Source organism: Nannospalax galili, unplaced genomic scaffold (assembly GCF_000622305.1).
Source record: "Nannospalax galili isolate Female #2095 unplaced genomic scaffold, S.galili_v1.0 scaffold265, whole genome shotgun sequence".
Taxonomy (NCBI): domain Eukaryota; kingdom Metazoa; phylum Chordata; class Mammalia; order Rodentia; family Spalacidae; genus Nannospalax; species Nannospalax galili.
The window spans coordinates 118,341-131,613 of NW_008353747.1; the positions used below are offsets into that span (position 1 = coordinate 118,341).

Sequence of the window (13,273 nt, forward strand, 5' to 3'; positions counted from 1 at the left end):
TGCAGCAATAAACTTGACATGTTTATTAATTAAACTATCACTTAAATAAAAAAAAGTGCATAGAAAATAAACATGTTTAAAAACTCCTTTTTTTTTTTTTACAACTATGTACACTTTTTACTTTTACATTCAGTCTTTCGTAGAGAGCTTTCAGCATTATTATTTTTTGAACTATTAAAGTATTTTCCTTCATCCCTGTCACAGGGAGTTAACACTGATGGACTTTAGACATTTTCCTTTTTTTTTTTTTCCACTTTTTCTTTAACCAGAAGCTTGGAAGAACACAAGGAAAAAAAAAAAGAAAACAAAACAAAACAAAAAACTCCAAAGATTTGTTATACATGATATAGTTGTTGAGAAATGTCTTATTTCTAGAGAAGAAGCTTGTCATCTGTTGAGCTCTTGAAACAATTATTCCACTACCTGTATTTACTAAGGAGACTGTTAAAAGTTCAATAAAAGAAACACCACGAATCTATTTTCTTGGTTGAAAGACAGAACTAGAGTACCTCAGAACAAGATACCAGAAAGCACAGAACACAGTTTTCCCCTAAATGCAGGTGGTAACCCCAACATTCATAACTGAAAGCAGAGAAACGAGGCGTACAGGTACTGACTGGCAACATTCGGGGGCAGGAAGAATCCAGGTGACGCCATTTCTGCACTGCACTCTGACTCAGGACAGGCCTGTCCACCATTCCTTTCAGAGGCACATGAGCCTGACATTTTCCTGCTTTGACTAGCAACTGTAACACAATCCTTATCTATAGTGTTAAGAGAATCAAAAGCCATGGACTGAACTAGGCTTTGTTACAACGGTGCGTTACTATATTAGTTCCTATATATATCATATTTATATTCATTTGAAAACCAAAACAAACAAAAAATGTTGCAAGTTTTCAGAGTGTGAGACTTGACTGTTATTCATGATTCAGCACAAAACTATCTGCTCAATAACTTTGTATTGCTTTAAAATGAAGGAAATGAAACATAAAATTACACCCAGCCCTTTGCAATGACCCGCTTTTCCTTAAGAACAAAAACAGCTTGGTATCTATGAAAAAATAACCAAATCAAACCTAAAAGTTAACATCTGATAGGTTCTGACCTTTAGTATTTTCAGATATTTGATTGAACGTCAGTCCTTTAGAAAGATACATTCATTAAAAGATTTTTTTTGTTTTTGTGTGTGTTGTATTTTTTTTTTAAGTTTATTTTTTTCATTTTTTTAATCAAGGTTGCTGCATGGTGCTCACTGGATTGGCCGGGGGTGGACAGAGGTGACCTGGGTCCTGGCAAAGGAGTTTGGGTTGAAAACTTAAGAGCTGCCAAGACTTCCCTCTTGTTACTGGTCTAAAAACAGGAGAAGGGTTGTGCTAGACATGGTGGGCAGCAACAGAGGGAGCCCGGGGACCAAGTTCCGGCCAAAGGGTTAGCGCCATGCAGCTCTTCTGGTCACACAGTTGTCACTGGCCACCAGGAAATGCAGCTACAACAGGTTCTAGCAGCAAAGCGGTGAGCTGGCTCTGAGAACTGACAAGGTTCGCAGCTGTCACTCCTTGGGATGTGGAATGCCCCTTGGGGGACTCTTGGGAATGACCACCGCAATTCCCCAACCTGCACTTTTGTGCAGAAGTTCTCTTGGTCACTTTCAAAACAAAGTCAGACACGTTTTGGAGACAGCTGTGCCTTTTTCTTTCCTTCTTCTTTCCCTCTCATGAGGAAATCCTGGCTTATCCCCCCAAGTTGCTGGCAGGTACGCTGAATTTTGGCAATGGACTCAAGGCTGAGCTGAAAGAGTTCTCGTTTCTATGGTTGACAGTTGGGGTGGGAAGGCAAGGCAAACCATCTGCAGCTGGCAGGAGAAGGAAAGGTGGGTTCCTCCCCTGTCCTCAGGGTTTGGGGTTGTAGAAAGAGGATGAGGAGGGGGCTCACAGTACAGCATGGCCTAGCAGGGCAGTAACTAGGTCTGTTAGCTGAGTTTCCCCCACCCTCTGACTGGCCTTTGGGTCTCTCTCAAGGTGAACTCATGACCCATCAGTGCATTAATCATTTCAGTAACAAATGCAGCTTAAGTTTTTTTTTTTCATTAAAAAAAATAGGAATACAAGGATTTACAAAAACACCTCACACAGTGCAATAAGAAAGGAAACCAGACACTAGTGGATCCCCACGGGCCACTGCATCTTGTTCATGGGCAAAAGGAGGATGGGAGGTGAGGTCTGGGTAGAGTGCTTTTCCCCAGTCCCCTGCTGGCACTTCTCCACGATGACAAGGAAGTCTCTGCCATCCTGGCCACAGTGCTGGGCTCCCCACATGACAGTGGAAACAGTGACAATGTTCCAGCAAAGCCACCAAAGTTCTTAAGGTCACAGAAGAAAAGGGAGCCCAGGATGGAAGGCACAGCAGAGCCATGAGTCCTGGGGCAGAGAGTGCTGGGCTGCGTCGTATTGCTTGGCAGACTTCCATAGGAATGGGCTTCTTGTGGCGAGAAAAGGGTGCCCCACCCTCTACTTGGACTACACTACTCTGGAACCTTGTGGCAGGTGCAGAGAAGACCTGCTTGATCGTAAGTGGTCAGACTGTGCTTCAGTTTCAACAGGATGCCCCCAAAGAGGGCACGAGGTGGTCAGTGGGTTCTTTGCAGGTATAAGGACTTGGTGGGCAGAGAGTAAGGGAAGGAGATGACCTATGAGGCTGATGGTGATGGGAAATGTCAAGTTGTCATTCAACTTGTTGGTTGCTAATTCTAGAAGAGGAAAGTGAGGAAGATGGAGAGTGCTGCTGTTCACCACTCTGGACATAGTGCCAGAGGGAGAGGCAGGGCAGGAATGAGAAGAAACTGGGGTGTCAAGGTACTACTGGGGCTTCTGAGGAGCTTTCATGGCAAAGGAGGAAAGTGGCCTAATGGAGCCCACGCCTTCCTTCTTCATGATGATAAAGAGCAGACCCAGGGAACATGTATGTCAACAGGGCACAAATGAGCTCCACATGAAACAACAAAAAGTCCACCTTCCAGGGGGAAGTTGGGCAAGAAAAAAACCAGACTTGTGTGGACAGTTGAATATTTTCTCTGACTTCATCCTATGAAAATAAAAAATTATTAAAAACCGATCTTCTTTTAAATTAGGATAATACCGTGGTTTAAAAAATAGCCTTGTCGTAAGTGCTTCTCCCTATGAAGTGCTTCTCATAGAAAAATATACAAAATATATTTACATTTATAAAACCTTAAATAGTAAACTGTAAACAGAACAGAGTAAAATCCAATGACTTAATTTAACAGGTTCAAGACACTGTCTTAGGGGAAGAAAGAAACATCTGGTACTGTTTGACCACATCCTAAGATGTGGTCAGGGCAGTAGTGTCGTCTGCTTCATCCACACAGGTAGCAGAGGTCCTCAACACATGTGGTCTAGTCCCCAAGTTTTGGGCCTTGAAATCTGATTAGTGTTCTGCCTTCAACTGGACACTGACCGTTTAGAAATGACATCTTCCTATGTCTTGACAAAGGGAAAAGAAAGTAACCATGTCCTAGGAATGGGCCAGGGGTTGTCCTGGTTATGATTCTCTGCTTGGTGAACGACTCAAATCCTATTCAAATCATCTTTAGTCTCTTCTAAAAAAAAAACCATGCTACACATATTTTTTCAAAGCTCTCAGTGGAGCTTACGAAACCTCCAAATTCTGTCTGGTTATGGCCAATGGCTCCTGTCCACTTCCCCACCTGGAGTGCTTACAGGCTCAGGGAACTTTTTGTAGGCACAGCCTATGCCCAATAGGGAGTGTCCTTGAGCAGGGAGGCAAGCTCCCCTGCCACCTAGAAAGAAGAATGGGAAAGCAGTGGATGAAGGACGGGAAAGGAGGGAGGTGGAGAGGAAAAGGAAGGGGAGGGAAGCAGCTCCTATTGTCAAGAAAGGTAACTGGCTGCGGTAAGGCTCACAGGGTAACACTCCCACTTACAGCCACAGGCTCAATGTTTGGTAATTAATTGGCACAACCCCAAGGCAGCCTTTTGACACCAGAGGTACTAGGAAACCTGTCTCCCAACTCGAAGTGACGTCCTAAGTGGGAGGATAGTAGGGAAAACCCCAGACCTCCTCTATTCAACAGATGGCCACAGGCAAGGCCTGGCGGGCAAACCACCAGGTATCAAGCCCTGTATCTAGGGTCTTGTCTAACCCCTCACTTCTAGGGTTTGGGAAAGGGCTGAGGTGAGGATGACAACTGCTCTCTGAGGAGATAATGAGGCCCCATCTCCCAATGTAAGCAACCCTCTACAAGCTCCTTCCAGACAAATCTCCCAGGAACCAGTTTCCCACATTTCAACAACAACCAGAGGCCCCAGAAGAAAACTAATCATGGATATTTTCTTTGAGACCTATCTCTCTCTCCAAGACCATGATCACATATATGATGTGAATGTGGAACACTAGGGTGCTCAGCTGTCAGAGGCCCCTCAACTGCCCACTCAATCCTGGAGCTCCTAGCTGCAGAAAAGGCCTTCAGCATGGCTTTGGGTGGTCCTGGGTCCTGGTACTCCAACACGGGGAGATGAGCAGCTTTAGTTCAGGAACTTCCGGCATTTCTTGGCGCCACAGTTGCAGGGCAGCTTGTTGCTGGCATCCTCTATAGGGAACTTATAGTCATAGGTGAGCTCCTCTCCTCGGTAGATCTTCCGCATGGCAAAGATGACGATGTGCTTCTGCCCATCGATATTGATGACCCGAGAATAGCAGTTAGGCTCACATGAGTGATTGATGAAGCGTGCAGCATTCCCATGCATGGTGGCATCCACCACCTCCGAATCATCAATTCGGAACATGTAGCAACCAATACCCTATGTGTGTAGAAAAAGAACCATTTATTTAGTTATTATTTATGCTGGGGATCCAACCAGGAGTCTTGCACATGCTAGCTAGATAGGCAAGCACTCTACCACTGAGCCACACTTCCGGCCCTGAACTTATTTTTCCTTTCCTTTTTACTTTTTATTTATTTCTTGTGTGTGACGGGGTGGGGGCACATGAATACTATGGTGTGCTGGTGGAGGTCAAGACACCTTGTGAAGTCAGTTCTCCTTTTACCATATGGATTCTGGAGACTGAATTCAGGTCATCAGGCTTATCAGCAAGTGCCTTTTCCTGCTGAGCCATCTTACTGGCCTTCTTTTTATTGAGATAGGATTTCCCCATGTAGCCCAGGCTATCTTTAAACTTGAGTCTTCCTGCTTCATCCTTCTGAGTGCTGGATTACAGGTATGGCATCACCTCAGCTGGCTGAACTTGTCACCTCTTAGCTCAAGTTTAAGAACACTTCCTAGCGGCTGGAGAGATGGCTCAGCAGTTAAGAGCACTGGCTGCTCTTGCAGAGGACCTGGGTTGGATTCCTAGCACCGACAAGGTGGCTGATCCACAACTTCAGTTCCATCCACAACTCCAGTTCCAGGGGAACCTGATGCCCTCTTCTGACCTCTGCAGGCATTACACGACACAGGTACACTCACATACGTGCAGGCAATACACTCATATACATAAAATAAAAAGAATAAAGTTTTTTTTTAAAAAAAAGAACATTTTTACCAAGTGTGGTGGTGCATACCTTTAATCCCAGCACTTGGGAGGTAAAGGCAGAGGTAGATGGATCTCTGTGAGTTCAAGTCCAGCCTGGTCTACATAGTGAGTTCCAGACCCACTGGGGCTGCAGAGAGACCCTGTCTCAAAAAGACCAAAAAATAAAAAAGGAACATTTTTCTAACCTTTTCATGTTACCTACAACCACATATGAGCAATGTTTCTCCTCAAATTTCCAGATTTCACCTAATACCTATCTTTGAATATGCTTCAAGTAGGAGTTCTTAGATTACACAGGCACTAGAGTAGAAGAGACTGTTAATACCAGAGTAAAGAACCCCAAATTTGTGTAGCTACATGCTTTCGATCCTGGATTCCAGGATCAAAAGGTCTTGGTGTAAATCTTCAAAAGGTACCTTTGTTTACTAATCCTTTGAGTGGATCTAGAACTTTTATGGGGCCTATTACAAGGTATGGAGATGGAAAAAAAAATTTTTTTTTTTTTGGCTCTTAACCCCAGCTGGCCTGGAACTCACTATGTAGACCAGGTTGGCCTTGAACTCACAGAGATCCACCTGCCTCTGCCTCCCAAGTGCTGAGATTAAAGGCATGCACCATCATACCTAGCTAAGATGCAGAATACTGTTTAAAAAGTCAGTGTTTTTGTGGATTCAATCCCCACAACCACCAAAACAAACAACAAAGTAAAAAACAACCAACCTTTGAATTAATAGCATATATCATTTCTTTTGGGATCCAAGTATCAAGCTAATCATTGATGGTCCCTTCTACTGAGAAAGTGAGCTGGACTCACCTTGCTGTCATAGTATTTTTCACGCTTGTCTGTCTGGATGGAGCGGATGACATTGCCAGCATACTCTATCACCATCTCACCTGCATCAATATTTCTCTTACAGAAAAGGCCCCGACCATGGATGGGAGACCTAGGCCACAGAGGTGGAAAAGACCAGACACAAACTTTCAAGTTAACTGTGTGAACACATGAAGAAAGTAATAGATTCTTTAAGTCTGTTAGTTTCCCAGTACATACAGACAATTGTCGAGGGGGATCTGGTACCACCTCATTTGTATATATTAACTTATTAGCAATAAACCACCAAATGTTAATGACTATGTAGCCCACCAGAAGCAGCAGCAGTCTAATGTGCATTATGTTAAATTCCTGTTCAACACAAAGAGCTTGTAGGAGTCTGAGGTATCAGATTCAATAAATCTATAAATATATTTCTTGGGGATGGAGAGGATTGCTCAGCGGTTAGGACTATTTGTTGCCTTTGCAGAGGACCCAGATTTGGTTCCCAGCATCTACATGAGAGCTCAAAACCATCTGTAACTCCAGTTCTAGGGGACTGGACAATTCATCCTGACCTCCAAAGGTACCAGGCATGCATGTAGCATACTTGATCCACTTGAAAATATTAGTTTTCAAGAATTCTTTCTAAAATCATAGCCATATATGCTGGTTAGTTTTCATCAATTTGACATAAACTAGAGCTACCTGGGAAGAGGGAACCTCAGTTGAGGAATTTCCTCCATTTAGCTGGCCTGGTAGGTACGGCTATGAGATGTTTTCATAATTGTTAATTGATGTAGGAGACCCAGCCTATTGTGGGCTGCACTATCTCTGGGCAGGGAGGCCAGGGCTGTATAAAAAAAGGTAGCTGAGCAAGATGGTAAACAGCATTCCTCTATGCTCTCTGCTTCAGTTCCTGCCTCCAGTTCCTACCCGGCTTCCCTCCATGATAGACTATAAGCTGTAAGCCAAATAAACTCCTTCCTTCCCAGGTTGTTTTTGGTCAGAGTGTTTTATCACAGCAACAGAAAAGAAACTAGAACACCATACCTATAGACACCAACTGCCTCCTTAGAAGTCTTTTTTAAGTGCCGGAAGCGCATGGGCATTGGAAGATCCATGCTAGTTGCCCTCCTAAGAGATAAAGAGCATTACTGATGAATTCATTTCAGAAAATGGTTTTTGAGGGTTGGACTGATTTCTAAAGGAATGCCTTATATCTGCCTCCCAAGTGCTGGGATAATAGGTATGAGCTATCACACCTGGATTTGTTTGGGGATTTTAAGAGACAAGGACTATGTGGCCCAGGCTACCCTCAAAGTTGAGTGCCAGGACTACAGGCATGTGTCCCCATATCTGACTGGCTCTATTTTAATATATTCAGTACTTTTTGACAATGGTGTGGTGGTATATGAACAACTGGTGATGCAGATTACTGTTTAAGAAAATATGCATCTTACAGTTACTTAAATTTCTTCAAACTCCTATTCTCTGTATGAGCTATGGCTACTTCAATGTAAACTACACTCAGTCTCCAAATGTCATCCACGAAACAACCCAGTATAACATCACAGAGCCCTGAAGCACTGGGGCAGGAGACAAGAGGATTTTTCGTGTGTGTGTGTGTGTTTTGAGATAGGGTCTCACATAGCCCATATGCAGCCAGGGATGATGTTGAACTCAGGATCCTCCTGCCTCTACCTTCTGAGTGCTGGGATTACAGGTATGAACCAGCATGCCTGGCTGAAGATAGTAGTTCTAATGAATAGTAACTGTATCAACAAATTATTAAACATTAACCATTTTCCAGTCTGTAGTCCACTAGAAGTAGTGGCAGTCTAATGTATGTAATGTATGGCAAATTCCTGTTTAACACAGAGCTGCAGGAGTCTGAGGTGCCAGCTGACTGGACATGATAACTAACCGAGCGGACTTCAGTTGTACTTCTTCCTCTTCCTCGTCATTGGGGTTGTATTCAGGAGGCTGCCGATGTTTAGATGCCAGGAAATTAAACATGTCGAATGCTGACTTCCTAGAGACAAAAGATTAAGGTTTGTTTTTACTGAAATGCTTCAATAAAGGAGTATGTGGACCAATGCCATTAACACAGGAAATCAAAGGGTAAGTGGGAACTTTCATTAGATAATAAAGCCAGGACCTCAAACTGCTCATAGAAAAGAATGCAACTTGCCTCAGGTGGACTTCAGCCCTGGCTGAGCCGTGAGGGTTCAAGGGGGGTTCATTAGCCTCTTCAGGTTTGTGGAAACGGAATTTATAATTCCGACAGTGCTTGGCACCAGACAGCTGCTCAATCAGGAACACAACCGCATCATGGAGAATCCCCAGCATCCTTAAACCGTTAACACCTATAGGATGAAAGGCACCTGGGTGGTGAGCAGTGTAACCAATGGGAAGCTGCAGAGCATAACAAAATGCTCTTGCCAGAGAGTAACTGCCAGATGCAACTCAAGTAAGTGACATTAATGATTATCTAGAAATTGGCTTCAGACAGCTTCTAAAACAATGCTGGGCAGGTCTATGAGTATGGAAGCATGCTGTCATCACACTCTGGTCCATCTCCTATGTGCTGTATGCACACAGAAGTGCCATGCTGTCACTTTATTTCTTGCTCACAATAGCTACCTGACATAGGAATGATGAGATTTTTTTCTCCCTTTTTCCTTTCTGTGGGATTGAACCCAGTGCCTCATGCCCTTCTGGGAAGCACTCCACCACTGAGCAGCAACCCCAGCCTAGTCAGTGCTCATTTTAAGGAGTATAAGCTTAGTCTCAGAGAATTCAACACATTTGGGATTCCCACAGCCAGTGTGTTGGGATTTGAGCTTTGTGCTGTGTAACTCCAAATCCCATTCCATTTTGCTTATAGGTAATAAGAGTACCTGGGCTCTGTAAGCTTGTATGCAGAGCCATTCTGAGTTTAAAAGGAATGTTAGCACACACCTAACTCACAACTCTCTTGGGCTTTTACAGTGAATTTGGGAGTAATACACTTAATAGTTGCTTTATTACTCAATCTTATATAATGAGCATTTAAAATTTCGTCTTATAGCCAGGAATGGTGGCCTACGCCTTTAATCCCAGGACTTAGGAGGCAGAGGCAGGTGGATCTCTGTGAGTTCGAGGCCAGCCTGGTCTACAGAGTGAGTTCCAGGCCAGTTGGGGCTACAGGAAGACTGTCTCAAATAAACAAACAAACAAACAAACACACACACACACACACACACACACTTCATTTTATGGGGCTGGAGAGATGGCTTAGTGGTTAAGAGCACCAGCTGCTCTTGCAGAAGACCTGGGTTCAATTCCCAGCCCCTACTAACAACCATTGATGGCTAGCAACTATCCTTAATTCCAGTTCCAGAGGATCCAATGCCCTCTTCTGGCCTCTGTGGGCACTGCAATGATATGGGTGCACTTATATCTATGTAGGCAATACACTCATACATATAAAAATAAAATATATATATTTTTTATTATGCATATGCATGTATTGCTTGCATGTAGGTAAGTGCACCTGTGCCATGCAATGCCTGTGGAGGTCAGAAGACGCTGTTGGATCCCCTGGAACTGAAGTTATGGACAACTGTTATCTGCCATGTGGGTGCTGGGATTTGAACCCGGGTCTTCTTCAAGAACAGTCAGTGTTCTTAACCACTGAGCCATCTCGCCAGCCCCCAAAATGAAAAAAAAAATTTTTTTTGGTCTTTTTGAAACAGGTTCTCCCTGTAGCCCCAGCTGTCCTGGAACTCACTATGTAGACCAGGCTGGCCTTCAACTCACAGAGGTCCACCTGCCTCTGCCTCCCAAGTACTTGGACTACAGGCATGCGCTACCACACCCAGCTATAAAACAAAATTTTTATTTATTTTTTTGGTCTTTTTGAGACAGGGTCTTCCTGTAGCCCCAGCTGTCCTGGAACTATGAGACCAGGCTGGCCTTGAACTCACAGAGATCCGCCTGCCTCTGCCTCCTGAGTGCTGCGATTAAAGGAGTGGGCCACCATACCTGGCTTTCAAAATATTAAAAAAAAAAAAAAAATTTTTTTTTTTGGTCTTTTTGAGACAGGGTCTCCTTGTAGCCCCAGCTGTCCTGGAACTCATTATGTAGACCAGGCTGGCCTCGAACTCACAAAGATCTGCCTGCCTCTGCCTCCCGAGTGCTGGGATTAAAGGCATGTGCCACCACACCCGGCCTTCAAAATATATTTTTTAAATTAGTTTTATTTTACAAAAACATGTCTATAAACCTGTTGGCATAGATTACTGAAAGTTTTTTTCTAAAATGATCAGCTCTTTTCATAAAAGGGACAAGGCGCACTAACTGCTGTCACACTTCTTCCTGACAGAAGCAAAAGGCAAATGTTGTTTATATTTTTATTAAGTACTTAATATTTCCAAAATATTACTCCTTAGGGCCTGTGGATATGGCTCAGTGGCAGAACATATGCCTAGCATGTGAGGGCCTGGGTTCAATCTCCAATACTGTAAAAACAAAAAAATCTTCTGATATTATTAACAGATACAGAATAACGATGTTTATTGTGGACAATATATATACTTCAGGAGTGTGCTTGTATTAGGATCATATATACAATTCCAACAGACATAGTTTGTGTTTGTAACACATTTAGAAACAGAATCTTGTTAGGGTGGTGCTCAGGATCCACTCAACAAAGCCTCATATGAGTTCAGTTTAAGCTCTACCTCTCAGCTATATCCCCAACCTCGGAAGGAACATGTTAAGTAAAAGAAGTGGGCCATAAACTATGATTTTACTTGTATGGAAAGTCCAGAATAGATAAATACATAGAGAAAGAAAGCAAATTTGTAGTACCAGGGGAAGGGATGGAGAATGACTGCTAGTGAGTATGGGGTTTCTTTTATGCATGATGAAGAGATTCTAGAGTAATAAGGCAGTAATGCACAATTCTGTGAATATTCTGAAGATAAATGAACTGTGGTTAAGTGGGTGAATTATATGGTGTATGAATTATACCTTAAAGCCACGAATTGCTTTCTATTTTTTATTTAAATAGTTGGTATTTTTTGAGAATCAGCTCTGTAGGTTACACTAACAAGTTGCCAGAATATTTAGAGGCAGTCATAAAACAACAGCACTAGCTGTTACCTGCAAATGAGAGTTGCTTTAGGCGGGCATTTGATCGAGCTTCCTGGACTTTATCTGTCAATGACTTCCAGGCATCTGAAAGGAAATAAAAAACAATTTTAGGCTAGATGGTGCCAACATCTCCTGCTGCCAGTGGTTTGCAGCACCTCCTTACAGCATGAACACACTGCTTCTGAGGTCAGCACTCTGCTGCTTTCCTTAGGGTCCCAATCTAGGCCTGAGAAAGCAGCCAGGGACACACTGCTCTGCAGTGCTTCTTTCTGCCAGAAGCTGTACAAGTAGTAAGGAGAGCCATACCCTCCTGAGTCCCCAAAGCTTTCACATCCCTTGATAAAAAGTCTGGGTCCCACCCTGCCCTAACCAAACTAGTATTAGTGCTGAAGACTATGGGGCAACCTTAAAGTGAAGGGCTGGGACATTTCTTCCATTCCTAACCTAAGATTCTACACCTTTTATTGTCTGCTGAAAATCTTATTTAGATTTCTTACTGATACCTCCACATTCACTATGTCATCTTCCCTTCTTTTTGTTCTTGGCACTGGGGATGAAACCGAGGGCCCTGTGAATGCTAGGCAGGTACTCTATCATTGGGCTACAGCCCCAGCTCAACGCAGTATTTTTTTCTTTTTTCTTTTTGGTCTTTTGAGACAGGGTCTCCCTGTAGCCCCAGCTGTCCTGGAACTCACTATGTAGACCAGGCTAACCTTGAACTCAGAGATCCACCTGCCTCGGCCTCCCAAGTGCTGGGATCAAAGGCGTGTGCCACCATGCCCAGCACACTCAGTATTTTTTTTTTTAACTTAAAATATTTTATTTGCTATTTTTATTTTATGTGTATGAGTGTATTGCCTGAATGTATGTAAGTGCACCCATGTTGTGCAAGCCCTGAGGTCTGAAGAGGGCATCAGATCCCCTGGAACTGGAGTTTCAGACAGTTAGCTGCCATGTGGGTGCTGGGAACTGAAGAGCAGCTAGTGCTCTTAAACTGCTGAGCCATCATCTCTCTAGCTCCTCAATACCTTTTAAAAAAATATTTTATTTATTATTTTTAGTTTATGTGTATGAGTGTTATGCCTGCATATAGGTGCAATGCCCGAGTGAACAGGAAGAGGCTGTCAGATCCCCCTGGAACTGGAGTTACTGACAGTTGTTAGCTGCCATGTGAGTGCTGGGATTCAAACCCGGGTCTTCTGCCAAGAACAGTCACTGTTCTTAACCACTGAGTCATCTCTCCAGCCCCTCAATACTTTTTTTAAATGAAGAACTAATACTTTGGTCATTTAATTTTTTTAATTAAAAAAACTTTTTTGGTGGCAAGTTCTCACTATGTAATGCCTACTGACCTGGTACTCACTATGTAGATCAGGCAGGTTTCAACTCACAGAGATCTGCCTGCCTCTGCCTCCCAATTAAAATGTGGGATTAAGGGCTAGAAAGATGGCTTAGCAGTTAAGAATACTGGTTGTTCTTGCAGAAGACCCAGGTTCAAATCCCAGCACCCACATGGCAGCTAACAACTGTCCGTAACTCTGGTCCCAGGGGATCCGACAGCCTCTTCTGACCTCTGCAGGCATTGCACAACATGGGTGCACTTACCTACATGCAGGCAATACACGCATACACATAAAATAAAAATAAATAAAATTTTTAAAAAGAAAAAAAAATGTGGGATTAAAATGTGTCAGCACTTTTAAGCTCTACTACAGAGCTATAGTCATAAAAACAATATGGTACTGGC

The 13,273-nt window shown here is 43.3% G+C and overlaps 1 protein-coding gene across 4 annotated transcripts in view; it reads right to left on the bottom strand.

The window, feature by feature from the left end:
* Positions 1-162: 162 nt before the first annotated feature.
* Kmt2a (lysine methyltransferase 2A) overlaps positions 163-13,273 on the bottom strand; it is a 99,096-nt gene continuing 85,985 nt past the window's right edge. For all 4 annotated transcript variants that reach the window (XM_029554958.1, XM_017802669.2, XM_029554957.1 and 1 more), the window contains 6 exons: positions 11,536-11,610; positions 8,579-8,753; positions 8,312-8,419; positions 7,438-7,521; positions 6,388-6,517; positions 163-4,840 (listed from right to left, as the gene is read on the bottom strand). In XM_029554958.1, the coding sequence (XP_029410818.1) occupies positions 4,565-4,840; positions 6,388-6,517; positions 7,438-7,521; positions 8,312-8,419; positions 8,579-8,753; positions 11,536-11,610 (848 nt within the window). In that variant the 3' untranslated portion in view covers positions 163-4,564. The remainder of the gene's footprint in view (positions 4,841-6,387; positions 6,518-7,437; positions 7,522-8,311; positions 8,420-8,578; positions 8,754-11,535; positions 11,611-13,273) is intronic.